This window comes from Equus caballus, chromosome 1 (genome assembly GCF_041296265.1).
Source record: "Equus caballus isolate H_3958 breed thoroughbred chromosome 1, TB-T2T, whole genome shotgun sequence".
In the NCBI taxonomy this organism is placed as follows: Eukaryota; Metazoa; Chordata; class Mammalia; order Perissodactyla; family Equidae; genus Equus; species Equus caballus.
The window spans coordinates 175,272,022-175,295,752 of NC_091684.1; the positions used below are offsets into that span (position 1 = coordinate 175,272,022).

At 47.3% G+C, this 23,731-nt stretch overlaps 2 protein-coding genes across 2 annotated transcripts; both read right to left on the reverse strand.

Annotated features, from left to right (window-relative positions):
- Window positions 1-319: 319 nt before the first annotated feature.
- On the reverse strand, window positions 320-3,064 carry LOC100053921 (cathepsin G). Its single transcript, XM_014733645.2, has 5 exons — window positions 2,928-3,064; window positions 2,033-2,180; window positions 1,435-1,570; window positions 1,006-1,260; window positions 320-573 (listed from the first exon to the last, which is right to left on the reverse strand). The coding sequence occupies exons 1-5, from the start codon at window positions 2,980-2,982 to the stop codon at window positions 397-399; spliced, it is 771 nt and encodes a 256-aa protein (XP_014589131.1). The 5' UTR covers window positions 2,983-3,064; the 3' UTR covers window positions 320-396.
- An 8,251-nt stretch (window positions 3,065-11,315) lies between these two features.
- Window positions 11,316-14,352, reverse strand: LOC100053869 (granzyme H). Its single transcript, XM_001488850.6, has 5 exons — window positions 14,298-14,352; window positions 13,017-13,164; window positions 12,347-12,485; window positions 11,883-12,140; window positions 11,316-11,462 (listed from the first exon to the last, which is right to left on the reverse strand). Exons 1-5 carry the CDS (start codon window positions 14,350-14,352, stop codon window positions 11,316-11,318), a joined length of 747 nt encoding a protein of 248 aa, XP_001488900.2.
- Window positions 14,353-23,731: the final 9,379 nt, after the last annotated feature.

Genomic DNA, 23,731 nt, shown 5'->3' on the forward strand with positions numbered 1-23,731 from the left:
TGTGTTGAATCCACAGGGGGATACGGAAGGTGGATTGTACTTTAATATTATTAGGGGGTCTCTGGTAGGGTGGAGAGTAGAGAGCCTTGCCCTGGGGAGAGAGGGGTCCTTCCATCCCTTCCCAAGGCCATGAGGGGAGGGGAGACGAGAGATTGGATGGCTTGGAGGGGGGAAGAAGGGTCCTGATCTCCAGGACATTGAAGGGCAGTTATTTGTCCTGAGGAAGACACCCCATTTTGCTGGAGTTGCTCAGCCTCAGTCCTGCCGTACGTTTGTTGTGTACCGAGTAATGTTAACTGAACAAATGAGAAGTCAGATATTTCCACTCTAAATGCGGATGTTTATTAAGGCTCTGGCAACCCCCCTGGAGCTGGCCTCTGCCCAAGAGAAGAAATGTCAGTCACGGGGGGTCTCAGTCTGACCCCACTGATTGAAGCGTCTCATTGTTCTCCTTATCCAGGGAAGGAAGCTGGAAATGCTGGTGAAGACTGCTGGAGGAGCCCCCATCCTATTTACATAGGAGACGATGCCCTTGGCTTCTTGTTGACACACCAGGGGGCCCCCAGTGTCCCCCTGTGGGTGATGAGAAGAAGGGATGTGAAGTCAGGCCTCCCCACTCCTGCTGCCCTAAGTCACAGCCCTCAGAGAAGTCAGGCACAGGTGGGCTCCTTCAATGTGGGATGTGTGTGAGATGGGAGGTTGTTGGGGTGCAGAAGTCAAGCTTCTGGATCTTTCCATTGTGGGGCTTCAGTCCTGACTGTGGTTACGTCTGTAGCTCAACTCAAGTCAGGGTACCTTCCCCTTCCCCAGAACAAGGCTGCACATGTGTACGTTGTGTTTCTGCTGCTCTTCCCCTCCCCAAGAGACCAGATTGATGGGAAAAAGCCCCACATCACTCAGGTCTGGGCCCTGGCTGAGGCTGTGGGGATGTAGTCTGTTTTGACTGGTCAGTACCTCCCAGGCCCGTCTGCTTTGGGCCATGTTGGCTGATGCCTGGGGCCTTACCAGGAAGGTGGACTTCCTCTTCCTCGGGTCCCCCACACAAATCTGTGTTTGGCGGGTGTAGAAATCGAAGCGATCACTGCACTCCTGATCCCTCTGCACTCTCAGCCGCACATCCTGGAGTACGTCTGTTCTAGCATACGGGCCAACCAGGCCCCAGCCTGCCACGGTGCACTTGGTCCCAGGACTTGGCCTGGTCGGGGTCAGAGGCAGAGTGATTGGCCTCACGTTTCGGTTCAGTCTGGCGCTATTCTCCAGCTGGCAGGAAGAGCACAGGCCCTCAGGGACTCCTGGGACGAACTCATCCCCTCCTCCCACCACTACCTGGATTCTGTGCCTGCTTCCTCCTCCATGATCCCAAGATGAGATGGAGCCCCCACAATGGGAGAAAGCCAGCTGGGCTGGGGAACCAGAGGGTCAGGTAGGTGGTACCTGCAGTAACATGATGTCATTCAGGTTGGTCTGCTGATCATATTCAGGGTGGCGGATGGCTCTGAGCACAGATATGCGCTGCTGGGTGCTTTCCAGCCTCTCGATGTTGTGGGCCCCCAGGATGACATTTATAGGGCTGCAAAGGAAAGGTGGCCTAGAGGTAGGTATGGGCCACAGCAGCTCGGTCCCCAGATCTTCAGGGCAGGAGGACAGCCCAGGGTGGTGAGACTAAAGCTGTGGGAATTGAGGGGACGAGAGGGCTCTGGGGCTGAGCTGTCTGTGTCCTCTTCTTCTCCAAAGCCCTGAGCTGGGGATGGTGAGTGACACGGGAACTTTAAGTTTGCTTCCCCTAAAATAAATTGAGAGATAGCTTGAATTCATATTTTGGGCCCTGATGTGTGCCTTCTGGTTCCCCCATCACTCTTTTTGATCATGTCTTTCTTTTCGCCTCATTTACACTGGCCTTTTCCTTGCCCTCTGACCTACCTCATCTCTTTGTCACTTCTTCATTGCTAGAACTCTGCTTTCAGATGGGCTCTCTCTGGAACTCCTCTGGGCCTGTGTTATTAGTCGCCCAGGAAGGTCCTTAGTTCCTTACCTTCCCCAGCAGCGAGCTGCCGTCAGCACAAAGTCTTCTCGCACCAGGAACCCCCCGCAAGTGCCTAGACCCACTGGAGTCTGGGTCAGAAGATATGCCATGTAGGGATGGGAATGGGGCCTGGCCTCTTGGCCTCCGATGATCTCCCCTGGAAGGAAGCATTCAGTACTTATCCCTGTGCTCTCAGAACCCTCAACGTGGGTACCAGCTTAGTGCTTCAGAAAGGTTGGAAGATGGGAGGCAGGAGAAATGATACAGAGGACAGAGGAGTTATGGCCTGCAGCGGTCTGCTCCACACATTGGGAGAGCACTCCAAGGTTCTTCAGCAAACACTGCTGACTCCCATTCTCAGACATCACTTCCTCCTACTTCCCCCAAAGGAGCAGAAGAACCCTTGCTCCAGGCCTGGCCAGTTGAGGACAGATGCTCTCCTGTTGGATGGGAGCCCACTGGAGTGACGTCTTCCTGAAGTCCCTGGTATTTTCTTCCTCAGAGGGGCTTTCCAGATTCCGCTGAGTCCAGCTCATGGTCTGCTCATGACCAGCATGGGACTGGTTTTAAGATTCTAGAAGTAAGCTGATGGGACTGTTATTGCTATCTCCTTATCTCCTAAGCTCTGACATATGGGTGGCAAAATGAATTTAGAGAGCACATTCATATAGCATGTTTAGGTGCCAGAGACCATTGCAAGAGTTTTATGTACACTAACTAATTTAATTCTTATAGTAACTCTATGAGGTAGGCATGAAATGATTTGTATTTTATGATGAGGAACCTGAGGAACTGTGAATTCAAATAAATTGCCCCTCGATGCTGAGGTAGGAAGTGCCTAGGGAGTCTGGATCCGGGGTCTCTGAGAGGGGTCTGACCTCTGAGGTTGGGGATGGTCACTCACCTGCCCAAGCCCTGGGGGGTAGGAGAAAGGCTACCATGAGCAGGAGCGGCTTCATCTTCCTAGGAAGGCTGTCCAGCAAGTTGCTGCTGGTGCTCCTCCTGCTAGACTTTTAGCCCCCGAGACAGGAAGGAAGTATGGGGGTGGGGGTCCAAATTCACAGTCCCAGCCACCTGCTGGTGTGGTAGGTTTCATCACCCAGCTGCCCAGGAGGCTTGCCCCTCAACTGCCAGTGATCTGAGAGAGAGAGAGAGTCATCCCAGACAACACTGCCATCACCCCTACAACCACTGCGTCAGTGCTGGCAGCACACACGGGAATCCAGGGCGACAAGAGGAGTGTTTGGGGCTTGTGTCCCAGAACCCTAAACCTACCAAATTCAATAATTTCCCAGAATGCATGAAAGCTGGTGGCTGCCTATTTCTTCTATTTCCTGTGTCTACAAGATCAGACCTTCACTCGTTTGGAATTTCAGTTTCTCTAAATGAATATAAGTTTCCTGGATTCCTTATTCATTTACACTTAGTAAGGCATGGAGAAGGGTGAAAGAAACACAGGTGTGGTGTGAGGTGGGCTGTGGTGAGGATGCCAGGAATATGGTGAAGGTGATGAAAGAAGAAAGGAGAAGTCTTCCTTTCTTCACCCTTTGACCCTTGGCCACCCTGCTGAGACCCTGGCTGCTCCCACTTCTTATTTATTCATTTATTTTTATTTTTTGAGGTCTCATTGGTTTATAACATTACGTTAATTTCAGGTGGACATCATCATATTTTGGCTTCTGTATAGACTGCATTGTATTCACCACCAAACGTCTAGTTTCCGTACGTCACCATACATATGTGCCCCTTTACCCCTTCTGTCCTCAGCCCACCCACTTCCCCTCTGGTGAATGGCAATCTGTTGTTTGTATCTATGTGCTCTATGTGTTTCTCTGCTTTTTTAATCTTCTACATATAAGTGAAATCATACGGTATTTGTTTTTTGTCTCTCTGACTTATTTCGCTTAGCAAAATACCCTCAAATTCCACCCACATTTCTTAAATGGCAATAGTCCGTCTTTTTTTATGGCTAATATTCCGTTGTGTATGTATACCACGTCTTCTTTATCCATTCATCCATTGATGGACACTTGGATTGCTTCCAGGTTTTGGTTACCATGAATAGTGCTTCAATGAACATAAGGTTCCATATATCTTTTCTTTTCGTTCATTCTTTCTTTTTTTTGAGGAAGATTAGCCCTGAGCTAACATCTGCAAGCAATCCTCCTCTTTTTGCTGAGGCAGAGTGACCCTGAGCTAACATCTGTGCCCATCTTCCTCTACTTTTTATGTGGGATGCCTACCACAGCATGGCTTGCCATGCAGTGCCATGTCTGCACCCGGGATCCGAACCAGCAAACCCCAGGCCTCCAAAGCAGAACGTGTGAACTTAACCGCTGCGCCATAGAGCCGGTCACTCCTTATATCTTTTCAAATTAGTGTTTTCATGTTCTTTGGGATGATACTCAGAAGTGGAATTGCTGGATCATATGATATTTCTATTTTTAATTTTTTGAGGACTCTCCATAGTGTTTTGCATAGTGGCTGCACCAGTTTGCATTCCCACCAGCAGGATATGAGGGTTCCCTTTAATCCCTATCCTCTCCAACGCTTGTTATTTCTTGTCTTTTTAATAACAACCACTCCGAAGTGTGTGAGGTGATATTTCGTTGTAATTTTGATTTGCATTTCCCTAATTATTAGTGACAGTGAAGGCCTTTTCATGTGCCTGTTGGCCATCTGTGTATCTTCTTTGGAAAAATGTCTGTCGATATCCTCTGCCCATTTTTCATTGAGATGTATTTTTATTGTTGAGTGTATGAGTTCTTTATATATTTTGCAAATTAACTCCCATCACATATACGATTTGCAAATATTTTCTCCCAGTTGGTGGGTTGTCTTTTTGTTTCATTGACGGTTTCGTTTGGTGTGAGGAGATTTTTAGTTTGATGTAGTCCCATTTGTTTATGTTTTGTTTTGTTTCCTTTGCCTGAGGAGACATGATATTTGAAAAGATACTGCTAAGACTGATGTCAGAGAGCGAACTGCCTCTGGTTTCTTCTAGAAATTTTCTGGTTTCAGGTCTTACATTCAAGTCTTTAATCCATTTTGAATTAATTTTTTGTGTGGTGAAGATAATGGTCTGCTTTCATTCTTTTGCATGTGGCTGTCCAGTTTCCCAGCACTATTTAGTGAAGAGACTTTCCTTTCTCCATTGTATGTTCTTGGCTCCTTTGTCAAAAATTAGCTGTCCTCCTATTTCTTTCTAGAAGTTATCCATGGAGAATGGAATATATGAGAGTAGATAGGGATATGTATGTTTTTAAATGTTTTTTATTTTCTATCTTAGTAAAAGTTGTGGTATTAGATCAAATATGAGTGAGAAATGTTTCACAACATCCATAGCTGGTTACATGTACTTTGGACTGTTTTATTACATTTCCGTCAGTTACAACTTTTTTCTCTTCTGGGATATTGGGACATTAAAGTCATGTGCTTCCCACCCCCTCCCTGGGCCTCCTTTGCTGCCAACAATGCAAATCTTCTGGGCAGGCTGAGGCTGGGTCACTTTCCCCTTCCCTCCCTCTGATTCTGCTGTTGTCGGAAACCAACATCGGTGCTCTTGGCGTTATAGGAGAGCAGTGTACTATGAGCCATTCCAGACGTCCTCAGGGCTGCCTTAGTGTCGCTCTCAAAAGGACGTTTTGGAAGCTCCTTCAGAAGTTTCTCCTGATGACCTTGTGATGTGTTATGGAGTGTCAGTGCTGGGAGAAGTCTGTGCCCGCGCCATTGTCTTCCCACCACCTGTGTCTGATGGGAGCAAGACACTTTCTTGCCAAGAATTGGCCTGTGCTGTTGTCCTCGAAGGAAAGAACAGGCGACATAGGAAATTCAGTGACATCTGTATACAATCTTCCCCTCACTGTAGTTACTGGGAAATAGGAACCCAGACCCTGCATGTGGCAGAGAAAGATTTGAAAAAAGATGCAAGAACCCCAGTGTTTCCTGGTAGGAAATCTTACTCCTGAGACTGAGCTGCTGACTCTGGGGCTCTGGGTAAATATAGGAAGAGGTGGAGGTGGACATGTTCCCTAAGACCCTCTTCTACTAATGCTCAATCCACATATTCAAGATGGGAGAGTGGTAATATGCATTGTGATACATTCATGGGATGAAATGCTGTCCAGCTGTTAGAAAACGTCATGTTTCAGAAGACTGCTTAGTGGCATGGAGCGGTTTGTATCATCTGATATAAAGTGGAAAAAGTAGACTGTAGAACAGTGTGTACCATTTGATACCAATTCTGTTAAAGTGAAAGACGTGAACCAGAACAACCATTTTATGTGACTCATATTTTCAACTTTATATTATCCAATTTTTTTCTATAATGGAAATATATTAGTTTTATAGGCAGAAAGAAATTTAGGGCTCATGATCCCTATAAACAGCAAACACTATTAAGCATCGTGGTAGAGATGAGATGGCAGTTTACCAAAACAATTTCCTTTTCTTCCAGGGGGCACAGGTGAACCACATTGTCCAGCTTCACTTGAGGTCTAGTGTGGCTGTGTGAGTGTTGCCGCAAATGGGATGTGAGTGGAAATGTTGTGGGCACCTTCCAGACATGGCTCCACACACTCCTGGGCCTGACCGTGTAGACTCTTCCTCTTCTAGGGTTTGATGCAGGTGAACACGAGGAATATGGATGCCACATCTTTAGGGGACTGAGCCTGCTCCCTTGATCATCAGTTGACCATGTAATTATTCTCCAAACTGGGACACTTGAGAGTTGGAGGGGGCACTACTCACCAGGAAACTCATTTTGGACTGTGTGTGAACAAGAAACAGATTTCTACTGTGTTAGTCACTGAAAGGCTAAAGTTTGTCTGAACAGTTAAGGTTAGCTTAACTAACACATGGACCAACTTACTGAAGCCTACCTGCTTTTGAATTCAAATATTTTTAAATAATTATATATTTATATAATTAAATTGTACACTTAATTAAATTATATATTTAATTAAATATAATTAAATAATTATACAGTTTAAAATATCAAATACATTAGAAAACAGAAAGAAGAAAAAACTTGTCTGCCTTGATCTCAGCACCCCATTGACCACTGTTAACAGATGTTTTTCCATCTAGGTTTTTTTCTATGTGTATATATATATATATATTTTTTAATACTTTTTTTTTGAGGACGATTAGCCCTGAGCTAACATCTGCTGCCAATCCTCCTCTTTTTGCTGAGGCAGAGTGACCCTGAGCTAACATCTGTGCCCATCTTTCTCTACTTTATATGTGGGATGCCACCACAGCACGGCTTGATAAGCGGTGTGTAGGTCTGCAGCCGGGATCCAAACCAGCAAACCCTAGGCCACCTAAGTGGAACATGCGAACTTAACTGCTACGCCACTGGGCTGGCCCCTCTATGTGTATTTTTATATAGCTGTGATCACAACATATTTAATTTTTATTCCTATAATATAAATTATTCAACATAAACATTTCCCTCATTTTGTTCAAACTCTACTAGTGAATTTCACTTTAGATTCTCATTTATATTTAATAAATAACCTTTTAAGTTATTTAAATAATACAGAAAAATTATAGGAAAATTAAGAAAATGGACATGTAGGAAGAAAAAAAGCTTAAGAGGAAAATACATGTATAAGCAAAAATTTGATTGTAGTATATACTGCTCTCTAATTGCTTTTGACTCTAACATACCTAGTGAACATTCTCCATGTGGCAAAATGTAATTCTATCTCAAAACTTTAAAGTTTCCACAGTGTTAAATCATATGAAACTTTAAAAAATCTAATCTCCAAATTGAGGTGAACACTGGCATGTTTTGAAAATTTGACTTTTGTAACAAATCTATAAGGACACTTACCTTGTCCACATTTCTCAGTGTGATTGACGGCCAGATCAAAGATTGTTTTTTTCCTTAGGACCTTTGTGTGTAAGGTGTGAAAATGCCATTTTCAAAATGTGCAAACTGATGTGAGCATGATTAATTCTGTAAATCCTCAATTAGATAAGCAAAAATTATATTTTAATTTGCATTGATTAATTAGTGAGCTTTTACTTTTTTCCAAATATTTATTGGTTTTTAAAATCAATTGCCTGTTAATGTTATTAGCCTAGTTTTCTAGAGTGGTGGATAATGTAGATTTTAAGGGCTGCAGCATCCATAATGTCCATGTGCCATATTTTACCATTTCGCTACTTTGGACAATAATAATGATTCTAATTTGGGGCTTATTATTAAATAATAGAGTGTGAACATCTTTATAAATAACACACACACACACACTTTAGACCTCATGTAGGAGTAAGTCTTAGAAATACAAGTCACTAGATTTAGAGAGAGAAATAGGTGTAAACTGACTTAAAAAGCATTTTAAGGAAACAGGTACCATCAAGAGCATCCCAGTCTTCCTGATGCTACAGGCATTAGAAGTTAATTGTTTTCCTTCCTCATGTGTGTCATACAATGTCGAGTGCTCCTATAAGGTGTATGGGGGAACTGACCAGCCAGGCACTGTCCTTCGAAGCCACACACCTGTGTCCCTGGTGGCAGATATGCCTGGCGACTATCTCCCTGGCTTTGGTTTATGCCCTGGGACTCTACGGAGCTCCTCATGGCTGACTTTCTGGGGTATCTATTTCTTTACTGTGATTGCTTCTCCTAAGAGTGTCTTTTTATACTGCTGTGACATGAAGTTGTCCCCTGGCTCATGCACCTTCTACGATTTGCTTGTTCATCTCTGCACGTGCATTCAGCTCTTCCCTCATATGTGCTTCTGCTGGTGCTGTGAGCCCCAGGGAAGGTTTGGCAGATGGACGTGGGGACAGTCTTGAATGAAAAATAAGCTTGCACTTGCTTTTCATATCTGTGTGATTTGTTATTCTTTTCAATGAAATTGCTTATCTTTTCGATGTTTGTCTCAATTGATTCAGTGTTTGTTCAGCTCTTGTGAATTGGATGTGTCACTGATGGTGCTGTTTGAAGGATATAGGATCTTAAAATAAGGTCATCGGGGGCTGGCCCTGTTGCTGAGTGGTTAAGTTCACGCACTCTGCTTTGGTGGCCCAGGGTTTCACTGGTTCGAATCCTGGGCGCGGACATGGCACTGCTCGTCAAGCCATGCTGAGGTGGCATCCCACATGCCACAACTAGAAGGACCCACAACTAAAAATACACAACTATGTACCAGGGGACTTTGGGGGAAAAAGGAAAAATAAAATCTTAAGAAAAAAAATAAGGTCGTCAGGATCATAATTGTTGATGCAAATAATCATAACCAGTGTATAGATAAGAAAGACACAGTGATATTAGTTGAGCCAATGCTGAGGACTAGCCCGGAAGTGCTGTCTCCCCCAGGGAAGAAAGCTCTCCTGAAAAGCTTGGCTACAGCATGGCTTTAGACCATTTCACAGCCAAGAACATACATAATGCACAACAGCAATACAATTTTCCCCCAAACTCACAAGGATATGTTTTGCTACAGTTTAGCACATACACAGCAGGTCAGCTTGACCATGGTCCTCCGGGAAGAAGATCTTATCTTGAAAAAAGTGCTGGTATTGGTGCCAGGAAAAGGGAGACATTCATCCCTATCTTTAAAGAGTGCATTCTTTGCTTTGGGAAAACGTTTGAAGCAGATGTACAGTGTGTGTTTTGTGGGTCAGAAGTCAGGCTACTCTGGGAAAAACAAGTTTTCGGCTGAACCACGGTTCAACCAGAACAGCTTCTCCATACACCTCAAGATGTGAAAGCTTCTTATTATTCTTATTATTTTCATCACAATGAAAGGGCTTGCACTTGAAGTGTGGTATTTTGTGGGTTTGTGGACTAGGGCTCATTCCTTCCACAAGTAAATAAATAAAAATAAGGCTACTCTAGTTGGCTCCTCCTTCCCTCCTTCGCCTCTGGTCATGGGATCCCCTGAGCACAGACTGGGAGCCTCAGGACCTGTGGGTCTCCAAGTCTCTTACAATTTCACACTGCCTTCTGGAATCAAAAAAGATCACACATAAAAAACTGTAATGTGCAATACAGATAAAATACAGAGAATTTAATTATGTTCAAGACACGATTTCTTGAGGATTCCAAATACAGATCCATCTGCCGAACTGACCTGCCTGGGGGAAGAGGAGGAACCAGGAGAATTTAGAGGACATTTCACCTCACTGTAAGCTTCCCAACGTAAAGGACATAGCCTATTATGTGCCTGGCGCAGAGAGATCGACAATGATGCATTGATGGACAACCAAGTGGTATTTTCCAGCCCAGCTGCTCTGGAACCCTCAGGCTCACAGAGCTGCCATAACCCAGGTTGCCAGCAGGGGTCCTCAGGCTAGGCTGAAAGGGGTTGAGGCTGCTGAGTGACTCCATAGGCCATAGTGGCTGAGGCCTTGGGATGCTGGGCTTGATGGAGGAACTGAACTCTGCTCAGTTGGGAAGTGGGTACTCGCCCCTCTAATAGGCATCAGGTGGGCTGGCAGCTCACTTATGACATAAATATGTAATAGAGGAGAATTGACATGGGGCTTTGGGAACTATTTTAAGGAGGTGAGAGAAAGGCTGGCGCAAAACAGGATGGGCTGGAATGGAAAGGAGCTGGTGGCCAGGGCAGTCACATGGAAAACAGGAGCTGCTGTGGGAGGGTCAGCCAGGGAGGAAGGTTGAGTGAGCTCAGTGCTGGGCCCAGGACCGGGCAGGGAATGAGACCAGAGTGAGGCTGGTGGCCATTGTGGGAGCATCTGAAGTTCTGAAGCTGCAGATGGTCCTGGCTGTGGGAGAAGCTGCCCCCTCTGGAGAGAGAGGCCCTGGAAACAGAAGCTCAGTGCTCACGGCCTGGCCCCTGGCCTCCTGGGTCCATGGAGTCACTCCCCTTCCACTGACCTGCTCCTCTCTCTGCCAGATTGTTGGGGGATTGATGTTGGTGGTTGGCTTAGAGAAGGTAGGAATTTTCTAAGGCCCAGGGAGGAACATATATATGGGAAGAAGATTGTCCTTTTATAATGGGCAGCCTTCAGACTCAGCCCTTGCACAGGGCTCAGCACCACAGAGCTGTGACTGAGAAAGGATACAGCATAGGGTTTAGGGGGAAGGAGAGCTGGAGGAGATGGAGGAAGGACAGCCACAACTGACAGCAGAGGGCTGCCTGGAGCATGCTGCTGCGTGTTGAAAGTGGTTCAGTGAGTCAGTGAGACTTCAGTCACACTCGCTAGAGATCCATTTATTATGGCCCCTCAGTCCCACTGCCCGCCCCACGGGATTCCTGCCTCTGCCCCAGAAAAGATGGTCAGGCACAGAGCAAGGCCAGCATCACGGCTGCTATGGGAAGAGCTTCATTGTTCTCTTTATCCAGGGCATGTAGTGTGAGACCTTCATGAAGACTGTTGGAGGGGTCCCGTTGTTTTGTCCATAGGAGGCAATACCATGGGCCACGTTTTCACAGACGAGGGGTCCCCCGGAGTCTCCCTGGGAGCAGAGAGAGGAAGGACGGAACTGGCCTGCTCGGGGTCCTGTCCTTCCCACCATCCCAGGGGTCAGTGGTCTCTATTATGGGCTGCCTGGAAGATCAGGGCTAGAGCAGGCATTGTCACCTCCCTCTTCCCAGGACTCCAGCCTGGCTCTGACTGTTATTTGCAGCTCCACCCAGGCCAAGGCTTTCTCTCTAATCCTTAGGGAAACTTTGGTGAGAACCCTGCTGTGGGGTGACTGATCCTTCCTCAGCTTGCAGCCCTGATCCACTCAGGGGAAACAACTAAGGACTGGATTTGTGGACCCTGGATGCCCAAGCTCTCAGGTTGAGGCATGAAGATATGGCCACTCCTATACCCGACATCTCCCCATTTCCTTTCTCTGAGTGCTTGTCTAGGTAGATCCTGTAAACCTTACCTTGAGGATATTCTTCATCATCTTCGGGTCCCCTACACATATGTGGGTGGTCTGGTTATAATGGTCGGGGAAGATGGATTCACACTCCTCATCCTTCTCCACGGTCAGCTCCACCTCCTGCAGTATATTTGCTGAAATGCCCATTGAGTCTTGCCCCCAGCCGGCCACACTGCACACCTCTCTGGGCTTCACCTGGGCCTTGCCCCAGGGCAGGCTGAGGGTCCTCACAGCTGCAGTCTGCATGGCCTTTCTCTCCAGCTGATGGGAAGAGGCAAGAAAGCCCGGCTCAGCCACCTGCTTCCTGGGCCTGACACCGCGATGGGGCTGCACTGACTTCCCCTTTCCCCTGAGCCACTTGGGACTAGTCAGGTGGCCAGGATGGGAAGGAGGGAAGGGACAGGTCCCAGTGGGAGGGGAAGCAATCTGGACCCAAGAGAGCAAGAGCAATGGGGAGATTTCCTTACCTTTATTAACATGATGTCATTGGAGAAGTTCTGAGGATTATAGTCGGGGTGGTGGATGGCTTCTTTCACAGGGATGACCTGCCAGGTACTCTCCTGCTGTTGGATGTTGTGGACCCCCAGGGCCACCACGTTGACTGAGCTGCACACAAAGCAGAGTAGGGACGTAGGGTGCATGGAGTCATAGGAGATTCAGTCCTGGAGCCGTGAAGGGTAGGTGACAGCCGGGGCAGGGCAGGGCTGCAGGTAGAGGAAATTGAGACAACACGAGGGCCAGGTTCTGAGTGACTCTGTGCCTTGTGCTTCTCAATGACACTGAGAGGAGGGCTTCTGGAAGCTTTCTCTTGCCCTCAGGCAATATTGTGAAAATACTCTGAGTTTGCATTTTGACCCTAATGCATGCTTTCATCCTCCACAGCTACTTTATTTGGCCAGTGTGGTCTCTCTTCTCAACTGGGCCACTTGCTCTCACCTCTGACCCTCTGATCCCAAAGCTTGCCTGTCCTATTTCTCACTTTCCATGGCCCAGTCATGCCTTCAGATGGCTCCTCTGATGAGCTATTGTGGCATTGAGTTTCCAGGAGCTGGGGGAGCTCCCCTGGGCTGCAGCCTCTGGACAGAGCACAGGGGTCCCTGTGGGGGTGTCAGGAGGTGTCAGTCTGTGGACCCTCACCTTCCCCAGCAGTGAGCAGCTGTCAGAACAAAGTCTTTTCTCACGAGGACACCGCCACACCTATTGGGCGTCTCTTCAACTAGATAGTGAATCAACGCCATGTAGGGGCGGGAGTGGGGCTTGGCCTCATGTCCTCCGGTGATGATTCCTGAAAGAAAAGACTGGAAGTTGTGCTTTCTGGGAGCGGCTGTGGAGCCTTTCAGGATAGGAGGCTTCAGAAGGTGGTGATTGAGGGTGGGGTCTACAGTGCCCTGCAGACACTGTGGAAGAGTCCTCCCAGGTTCTACTTGCAGCAGAATAACCTTTTCTGAATGTCAAGCCTCAGAGCCCATTGTGAGAAAAGGAGGGACAGTGCTTATTGTCCTTGTCCTACTTCAGACCATGCATGGAGGAGTTAAGAGCTGTCTTCATGATGGTGGAGCCCATGGGATCGTGGACAGGGCTTCCCTGATGTCTTCTTCTCAGTGAGTCTCCTGACCCCTCTGAGCCTCTGCTAACGTCCTGACTGGTTCCCGTATCTAATAATCTGTCTGTGAGCTTATGGCCCTGGATTTTCTAAAATCCTCATGTTCAAGGGTCTAACTTGTCCTAGGAACTCAGTAAACATTTTTGGGCTGCATGAATGAATGGCCTCCACTTAGCTTTAGGCTGAGGTTTGTTGGAGATCGTGATGGTGGGATTGAAGGCCATCGTCATATGGGGAGGGCACTGTGTGGAGCAGCAGAAGGCAGGGGGAGACGGGGTTGAAAAACGGGTCCCCGGGCCTCTGGCAGAGCCATGGCACCAATGGGTGCCCTGCGTGCAGTCATCTCGCCCCTGCTGAGATCAGCTGCCCCCTGGGATCCTCTCCTGGGCAGGGGTGAGGGGTGAGGGCACTGAGAAATGAAACTGGTTCTTAAGCTGAGTCCAGTGACAGGTCCCACTACTGCAGCTGGTTTGTCTGATCTGCCCTTTCCTGATCTGGAGTGAGGGATTTTAATTACTTATCTTTGTAGCTTCACATCCTTTGCCAAATGCTTTTTTTGAACAACCCACTTCCCAGGTGATAATAGAGAGGCTCACAGACTAAATCTTTAGTGAACACCCTTTGTTCCTCCCATCCTTGTTGAGTGTCTATGCAGCATTGGATTGTTAGTCTAGGTTTGGGATGGGAGCTGGGGGTCTAGAAAGTTCTTGGGCTCAAATTGAGGAAAATCCTTGACTGTGCTAGGCCGAAGGATCAGGAGTCCAGAGGGTTTTGTGAGATGGGCTGGAACATCTGGAATGGGGATGGTCACTCACCTGTCCCAGGCTCGGGGGGCATAAGAAAGGCCAACAAGAACAGGAGTGGCTGCATCTTCCCGGAAGGTCTGCCCAGGTCAGAGCTGCTGGTATTTATTTCTTCCTGACACACGGTGCCCGAGGGGAAGGCAGGAGTGTGGCTCAAGACCTCACGGACCTCCTAGACCTGTGCTTCCGGTTTTCCTGCGTCATCTCTAAGGTAGTTGGTCGAAATTCTCTGGCTTGGGGTAGGTGACAATAGCACTGTGACCACATTTGCACTCCCAGTGCTGAGTCATAAGGTGAAAGCAAGAAGAAAGAACAAGAAAGTGAAGCCTGGTGGCCTGCCTGGTGGCACAGCGGTTAGTTCGCACGTTCCACTTCAGTGGCCAGGGGTTCGCCGGTTCGGATCTCGGGCGCTGACCTTAGCACTGCTTGTCAAGCCATGCTGTGACAGGCATCCCACATAAAATAGAGGAAGATGGACCAGGATGTTAGCTCTGGGCCTATCTTCCTCAGCAAAAAGAGGAGGATTGCTGGCAGATGTCAGCTCAGGGCTAATCTTCCTCAACAACAACAAAAAAAGAAAGTGAAGCCTGTGCTGCAGCCAGCAGAGGAGCTGTATCCCAGAGCCCCTCAGTGACTGAATCGTTAATGTCTCCATTTCTCAGCTCTTGGCTCTTTTTCCAACCTGATGAAGTCATGAATAGCTATTTAGCAAGCTAGGTCCAGGGATGTGAGCAAGATGGCTCCTGACGTTGAGAAGCAAGTGGTTGGCTTGAAAAGACTGGGAATCTGTGATTGGAGTACAGGCTGGCAAGGGCTGTGGTGGGGGTCTCCTTGGTGAATGAGATAGAGACTGGACCTACTTTAGGAGCTTGTAGAGCTGGACACACCCAAACTCCCCAAATGGTAACCCCACTGCCTCTCTGACCACCAGTACAGGCTTGTATTTTTGAATGTTTAGAGCCCCTTTACATGTAAATATTCTGTGACCAAGAGAGCTTCACTTATGCTTTTGGACAAAAGTCCTGGACTTGATATTCATTGGACCAAAACAAACCATCAGTGGGTCTGTCAGAATTGAGTGGCTTGATTGGTTTCTGCTTGGGTCTTGCAGCACTCCTGGACCCGAGGTGAGGACTGTTACCCAAATCATAGTGGCTGTTTTCTTGGTAGGGGGTTCCCCTCAAGATTTGCTGGTCACTGTTGCCAGGTGATAGGGAAATGTTTGCCTATTGTCGTAATAATTACTATCCACTCCAGTATTCTGTGTCCAGGGTCCAGTGAACCACGGCTCTGGTGTCCCTGGGCCTAACAATTATAAGCATTTGCAAACAGATTATCCCAACACTCTCACCAGTGTGACGACATGGAAAGGAAGGCATTATGAATTCTAAACAGCCCAGTCCCAATTCTGCTGAAGGAACAGCATCTTATGAAGACATAGAAACAGAGGGGAAGGAAACCTGTTTAAGCATTAATGATGATGCCCTTTGGGTGGTGGAATTCTCAGGAATTTTAATGTTCTTATTGCTATGTTCTGCCTCTTACTGTCTTTCTCTGATGAGTATCTATTACTTTTCTACCCACCATACATTTTCCCGTAGTCAAAGCACACTCATCACTTGCAAACAGCTAGCAGACCACTTCTTTCCAGTCTAGGCTTCTCTAAGGTGGATGTTTTAAAAATGAGGTTTCTTTCCTGGATCCATTCTTATATAAAAATAGGTTCTTGAGAAATAGAAGAAAAATTTACTCAATAAGCTATAGGCTATAGGACATTTTGGTGAATAAAGGAGGTATCAATGATTTCTACTCTAGACATGGAAGTTTATTTAGTCCCTGGCAGCCTCCCCTCCACCCTGCTCTGCCCAGGGTAGTTCTGGCCTCTGCCCCAGAGAAGATGGATGCATCAGTCCTGGGGGCATCTGAGTCTGGGTCCTGCAGGCTGAAGTATTGTGCTTTTTATCCAGGGCAGAAAGCTTGGGATCCTGTTGAAGACACGTGAAGGTTTCCCATTGTTTTTTTCAAAGGAAACAATGCCCTGGGCCATGTTGTTCCACACGAGGGGGCCCCAGGATTCCCCCTGTCATAGAGAAGGGAGAAGTCTCAGTTAGAGCCCACTGGCTCCCCCTTCTCAGCATCATTTTCTCTATGGTGCTCTCCTGCTCCCTTCTCAGGGCCTACCTGTTCAGATGAGTAGTGGCTGATTGATTACCGTTTACCTTGGCTCTCAGTATCAGGGAGATTGGTGGATCCTCTGTGATCTCCCTGCACCATAAGCCTGTGTCCTAGCTGTGTCCTCTCTCCAGCACAACCCAGTCCCAGGCCCTCATCTTTTTGTCAGACAAAGGCCAAGAGATTGGCTGGAGGGAGATGCCTGGGCTTTACATGCTGGGAACAGCATGCCTCCACCCGTGAGTTGACCCAGGTCAACCATTGGCTGTTGGGTGGGAGAAGGCCTGGCATGTTACTCCAGCATCACTATGTCCCTGGGGCAAGGCTGGGAAGATTCTTGTCTCCTTATGCTTGCCATGGCCTTCTTGTCTTTAGGGTTCCTCACACACAGCTGGATGCAGTTGTTATGGTTTTTGAAGAGGTTCTTGCACTTCTGCTTATTATGCACTTCTAGATCCACCTCTCAAAGTGTATTTCCCCTTCAACCACTTGCCAGTTGTCCCCAGCCTGCCACACTGCACACCTGCCTCAGCCTCACCCAGTCCTGGCTCTGTGGCAGGGCGATGGTCTTCACAGCTGAGTTGAATTAAGCCTTGTTTTGTAGCTGGTCAGAAAGGTGAGAGATGGCAGGTCAGGTCCCACCCACCAGTTGGGCTCAGACCCAGGGATGAGGTTGCCTGTACCCTCTGCCTGGAGTCTCCCAAGCCCCCTACTATTACATTGACCCAGTGGAGCAGACAGGTTGGAGGAGACCCTGAATGAGCTGTCTGCTCCCTCATGACGTGTGTGAGTGCACCTGACAGTCAGCAAGATTGTACCTTCAGTAGCATGATGTCATTGACCTTTGGATTATCATTATAATCCTTGTGAGGGAAGGCTTTGAGCACAGGAATGACCTGCTGGCTATTTTCCATTTTTCTGATATTGTGAGTACCCAGGATGACATTTATTTTTCTGTAAAGAAAAGATAGATAGGGCCAGCCTCAGGATCTGCAAATATGTCCCTGAAAGGCAGATTGAAATTCCAGCCTAAGGCACACCTGCAGCTGAATCAGATAGGGAGGATGGGAAAAGTGGGCAGTGTTGCCCTTCTGTGCTCTGTGGCAGCAACCCAGCATGGTTCCCGCAGTCTGTCTGTTTCCCAGGCCTCTGTCCACACGCTCCACTCCTGAATCCCATGCTCTTTGTGTCCTGGCCTGAGCGGATCAGATTGTTCCTCTGATTAGTCATTGGCTCTATGTGCTCAGGGACCTTCCAGAGTTATGGGCCGTGGGACTGTAACATGGGTCCCCAGGAAGACAAGAACTCATTTGTGCTCCTCACTCTCCATTACAGTGAGTTGTTGTCAGCACGAAGTTGTCTCGTACCAGGAACCCTCACATCTACTCTGGCCTTCTCTCTTGTTGTAGGAAAGTTTAGATGCTATGTAAGGCCTGGAGTGTCATCTGGCCCCTCTCTGCCCCATCTGATGTTCCCTGAAAGTGAAAATTGCCCTGGATTTCTGTGTTCATGGAAAATAGGGGCCAGGCACTGCCTCATGGCCTAAACCCATGGGATGTTCAGAGGCTGGGGTGGTTGTGGTGTCCTCAGGGACCCAACACAATGAGATGGGGCTACAGGCTTCAGAGGGCAGCTGGCAGGTTTGCAGCACGACTTGTTTCCTGACTTGGTTCTCAGTTTCCTCCTGTAGAGACGAGGAGATCGGCCCTTGTTCTGGAGCAAACATAGTTCATGTAAGTGTTAAGGGGACTCTCCTGGAAGACCTGGAAATTACTCTATTTGACCTGCCTAGTTGCTTCCTTGTCCCAGACCTTCTCTGACCCCTGTGTCCTGCTCACTTCCAGAATGGGTCTGGTCTGAGACCTGAACGTTTTGAGTTCTTGGAGCTGAACATTCTGGCTTCTTTCTCCCCTATCCTGGGTCAGGCACATAGTACATACCCCAGAAATGCTTGCTGAGAACATGAATGAACTGTCCTCAAATCTGCTTTGGTCAGCAGCTGGTGAGGAGTGGGTCTAATGCAACCTGAATCCCAGCACAGATTTATCTTTCTAAGGCTTTGAGCCCTCAGGACAAAGAGGGCAGAGTAAAAATGCTGGGAAATCAGAGTGAGATGGAGAAAAAGGCAGGAGGGGGCGTGGTGGGAACCAGTCTCTACTGGGGCCATGGAGTAGTGGTGAGACAAAACTCTGATGACTCAGTTAGGTTTGGGTATTCTTCTGGTAAAGCTTAGTGGCTCAAGAGTAGGGACAGGGAGAAGGTGATGTCTGAGAAACTGAGTGTAAGATACCTGTTTCCTCTCTAGCCAGACGGTAGCTCCTGGGATAGATAACCCCTCTTAGCTTTGTAGAAGGGGTGTTATATCCTCCATTTTCAGCTTTCCCCTCCACTAGAATCATGTGCCATTCTAATATTAGTCACTTTCCAGGTGACAAGAGTGTGACCCTTGGAAGGGAGAGGACCCATGCACTCTCCGTGGGAGTAGTTTTCATTTCTGTAATTTCTCTGCATTGCATATCCAGCGACAGATCTGGGGATCAGCAAATTTCTGGGAATGGACTGAAGCAAGGGAGGATCATAATGACAGCCTCACTGAGACACTGTGGAAGTATCGCTGTTGGAATAAGCCAGGCTTCTGAGGATCTACAGGGGCACTTATCTCCTTCAGCCCTGGAGGGCAGGAGATTGGCCAATAACAACAGAAGCAGCAGCATCTTACCCAAAAGGCTGATCATGTCTGAAGTCGTGTGTGCCTTCTCCTTCCAAGCCTTTCAATCCTGTGAAAGAAGAAGGGATGGGCTCAGTGACCACCAATTTCCTCCCAGTTCTATTGATTCTCAAGGTAAGAGCTTTCATCATGTCCCTCCTCCCCTCACAGTGAAAGAACTGTGTAGTGAGGGTTTTGGGAGAACTACATTCTTAGGCAGTTGATAGCATGACCACATTCACCAGGAGAAAATCCTGGAATGTGTGAATGGAGAAAGGGTTTTGGGATTAGCCAGCATTGGTGTCCCCTTCCCCTTAGTGAGATCCTCCAGGAACATGAATATGATCCCACCATGCCTTGAATTTGTGACTAGGCCATTGTCTACTTCCTAAAATAACATGCATCCATCTAGTTCTACTTTTTGTAGAGCTTCACTTTTTTGATAGCTCAGGGTTTTTCCTTTTTTTGGGAGGGATTTTTGGTATAAATACCAAAGTACCAAACACTGCTTTCTCCTGAAACACACTAGCCAAGAGCTGAGTCATCCATCAACTTTGTGTAGTTTTAGGCAACTGCAAACTGTTAGGGACGGGGGTGAGGAGCAGAGATTGGGGATGAAGTGCAGATAGGACGTTGAAGAGAGCACTAGGAAGAGAAGGTAATGACAGAATAGGAGAGTTTGAGAGGAGGGGTATGACAGACAAATGCACTTGAGTTTGCTGTGCGGTCCCTTGTTGCCCTGATAAATCTAATGTTGTTCTCAACTTCTTTATAATGCTTTGCCACTGAATTTCCTTGGTCACTGCTCTCTCACCTGGCCCAGGTAATCTGGTGCCCCAGTGTAGACCATGATGGAGGCAAAGGTTCTGCCCCTGATGCTCCCTGTCTCTGGTGAGGAACCTGGGATGGTTGCTCTCAGAGTTGTTAGAACACAGCTGCTTGAGGACTGTCAGCTCTTGAATGGGAAAGTTCCATGGCATGATGCTACTAAGAATACAAGCAATCAGCTTGACAGTTTAAATTATTTTTCATTGTTCTTAAATAATTTAATATACATATCAGAAGACTTTTGAAGTCTTGTCTCAAACTGGGCATAATTCTCATGCTGCTTTTTCATCTGTTGGATCACTCTGCCCAGAAGGTGGAACATGTCAAATATCTCCTCATTTTCATTCTCTGTCCCAGATGTGGCTGTTGTTTACAGGGGATATCATTGTTCCCCTATCTTTGATGATTTAGGCCTCCTCCCCACCCTCGATTTGGAAACCACAAGTACATTCAGCAATGTGTAGTGATTTATTAAATAAATGTGTATTAACACTTTGCATTATGAAGCACATATTAAATAATATCTACGAAGTTTTGTAAACATAGAAAATCAAAGATGATAGAATGTAATTTTGGCCTAAAGCAGTTGATTATCTTTTGAGTGCATCTTGTCACATAACACCATGTGAGTTTTCACAATTTCCATAGGTAGTTTCTTGTACAGCTGGCTGCACTATTACATTTATCTGATAGGTAACTTTCCTTTGAGTTACTAGGATCCTGTATCAGGCTACACATCCACCCGACAAATGGCTCAGAGCCCCATTCTCTCAGGATGACCCATGCATCCAGATCATATTGGCAGGCAGTTGCCTCTTTCTGCTCTCCTTCTCCCCATCCTTGCCCCAGTCTCATCTGACCCACACCTAGCTGATCATGACTCTGCTGCTCTGACCAAGGGCAGAAGGCACCTGTGCCTGTGCTTAGCCATTGTGTCTGGAGAGAAGCTTGGTTGCATTTCTGAGGCTCTCATTACTAAATTTGTAATTGCTTTAGAACATTTCAGTCAACAGAAAGAGAAAATGAAGAGCGGAAATGAACAGAGTGTCAGAGATGTGTGGGACACTGCATGCAACATACGTGTAATGGGAGTCCCAGAAGGAGAGGAGAGAGAGAGAAAGGAGCAGAAACATATTTGAAGAAATAATGGTAAAAACTTTTGTCAATTTTGGTGACAAAACCCCCAAACAAACCAAAACTATTAATGTACACACCCAAGAAACTCAGTGAACTCCAAGGAGGATAAAGTATCATAAAAGATGGGGCAATCTTCCCCCCATTCCTCCTTCCCTTCTACCCTAGATCTCATGGTCTCATTTCCAGCCCACCTCTCTCTTCAGACAGCACCTCTGGCTCATTCTTCCTATGGCTGCTGCTTCTATGTCATGTTAGCAAGGGAGATGTGCTGGGATGGAGCTGCTTCTGAGTCTGTGACATCAACCAGACATGATGCCTTTTCTTCTTGACCTAGTACCCAGAGAGCACAGAGGTAAATGTGGCTGTAACAATGCCATGCGTGTGCAGAGGAGGTCTCTGCCCACTCTCTCCAAATAGCATCTTCTACCATCAGAGCTTTGTTCCTTTTGCATTACAAGAATTCTTTTTTACTATTACTTTTTACATTGTGGAGAAATATACATAACATAAAATTTAGCTATTAACCATATTTAAGTGTACAGTTCAGTGGCATTAAATATATTCACATTGTTGTGCAACCATCACCACTATCCATCTCCAGCACTTATTTTTCTCCCCAAATGGAAACTCTGAACCCATGAAAAGTAACTTCCCTTTGCCCTCTCCCCCTACTCCTAGGAGATCACCATTTTACCTCTTGTCTCCATAAATTTTCAAGATATTCTTGAGTAAATGCAAGAGCCTTGAGCATGGTCTCCTCTTAAGCCTTACCCCTTATTTATCAATTGGACCTTATTAGGCAGTAAGCCAACTCCAGGCAAGCAGAGATTGGAAGAAAAGTGGAATGGATAGAGGAAGAGCTGGGGAGGGGTCAAGCAATGGCACACAAGCCTGCCTGAATTTATCCTTCTGCCCGGGACCACCACGAGGAAGTTGAGCTTCCTTCCAACTTGTCCTGAGTGTGTTCAGGAGGGATACAGAGGCCTGGTTCTCCACACTTTTGGATATTTTGGAAGGCAAAGAGAGGGATAAGAGGCAAATTTCCTCATTTGAATGGGCTATTGATATCTTCAGGGACAGCTGAGAGATGCCTGAAGCCTAGTGAGGGCTTCTGTTCTTGTTTGCAAGGAAACAACAGCCCCAGTGAAGAGTGACTGTCTCCAGCTGGGCTCTGCTCCTCTGCCCTTTCTACAAAACTCATTGTCCTGAGAAGTGGGAATATAAGCAGCATTGCCACCAGAAACCACATCCCCAGTCCTCATGTTCTTGCTCAGTGGAGCTCAGTAGTGGGGTGGAGGATGGGATTTTTCTCCACTTGTCTGGTCTCCTTCACTACCTGACAGGATAGCTTGCCATGAGATGTGAAAAAGCTCACCTTGAGGCTGGGTCTAGGAGGTCCCAGCCTTGGGATCTGAGGAGAATTCTGGAAACCAGAGGACAGTTCGGGTGGCCAGAAGACGGGATGTTTAGAGCTTAGGATAGTCTGTGGAGGTGGAGATGGTGGGGAAAGGAGCCCTTTGTCAGGACCACTACACACTGAGTTGGGGCTCTTGGATCCTATGGGCAGCATGGCAGCCTTGTGGCATGGCCCAGCTCCTTCCTTAGTTCTCAGTTTCTCCCTGTTGTGATGAGGAGTTCAGGTCTGGTCTGTATCAAGCATACTTCAGATACATCTTACAGGGAAAGGTTCTGTCTTTAGGGTAGACTGTCCAGAATTTCTGGAAAACACTTTGTGTTGTCTATGTTGGTTTCTTCTTTGTCTCTGAGCATCTCTGACCCCTGTGTCTTGCTGCCTTCCAGGATGAGGTTTGTCTCAAAGACACTAACATTTTGAGCTCATTGGACAGAATACAGTGCTGTCTTTCTATCCTATCCTGAACTGAGCACATACAAAATAGTCATAAAGAGATCTCGTCAAGATGGTGGTGTGAGCAGACTTTGAACTCGTCTCCTCCCACGAACACAACCAGGTTACAACTATTTTTGGAAAAATGACCCCAGATTGAAAACTGAAAACTGGATAAAAAGAACCCCCCCCCACCCCCAACAAGGGACAGTCCTGACAAAGGCAGAAGAGGCAGAAATTCCTGCCAGAGAGGAAAAAAGCCATCTTTGGGACCAGCGGAGCTTCTCAGCTGGCCAGGCGGGAGATACCCTAAGGTAGGCAGCCCTCCCTGGAGGAGTGGGATCCGGGGGGGGGGGGGCGATACTGCTATAAGCATCCTTCAGACACATCCCAGCTGAGATGGGGGTCCTACTGTCTGGCTTTGCTGGCTATTAACTGCAGTGAGGATACCCCTAGAAAAGCTATCGGCCGAAAGTCGAAAAGACCCGGGTCTTAAAGGGCCCATGAACAAACTCACTCATTGCAGCAACCTAAGATCACCAGAGAGAAGGCTGACAGTCCTTTGGTGAAACGAGACTTGCCTGGTGGGCTCTGGGGGCATCTTGGTGAAAGGAGGGACCTCTCTGGAGACTGAGATATTGGTGGGGGCCATTGTTCTGAGCGGGTCCAGGCGTGCTGACACAGATCCCAGTGGGTGCCATGGAGGTCCATCCCTTGGCCTGTTAGCCCAGGGGTCTGCCACGCTCACTAGAGCAC

Coding starts and splice junctions, on each gene's coding strand:
- LOC100053869 (XM_001488850.6), bottom strand. CDS start 14,352: ATGCAGCCACTCCTGTTCTTGTTGGCCTTTCTTATGCCCCCCGAGCCT. Junction 12,141..12,346: donor ATGACATCATGTTAATAAAG/GTAAGGAAATCT, acceptor TCTTCCCATCAG/CTGGAGAGAAAGGCCATGCA. Junction 11,463..11,882: donor TGATGAAGAATATCCTCAAG/GTAAGGTTTACA, acceptor CTCTGCTCCCAG/GGAGACTCCGGGGGACCCCT.
- LOC100053921 (XM_014733645.2), bottom strand. CDS start 2,982: ATGAAGCCGCTCCTGCTCATGGTAGCCTTTCTCCTACCCCCCAGGGCT. Junction 1,571..2,032: donor GCAGCTCGCTGCTGGGGAAG/GTAAGGAACTAA, acceptor TTTCCTTTGCAG/CCCTATAAATGTCATCCTGG. Junction 574..1,005: donor AGAGGAAGTCCACCTTCCTG/GTAAGGCCCCAG, acceptor CATCACCCACAG/GGGGACACTGGGGGCCCCCT.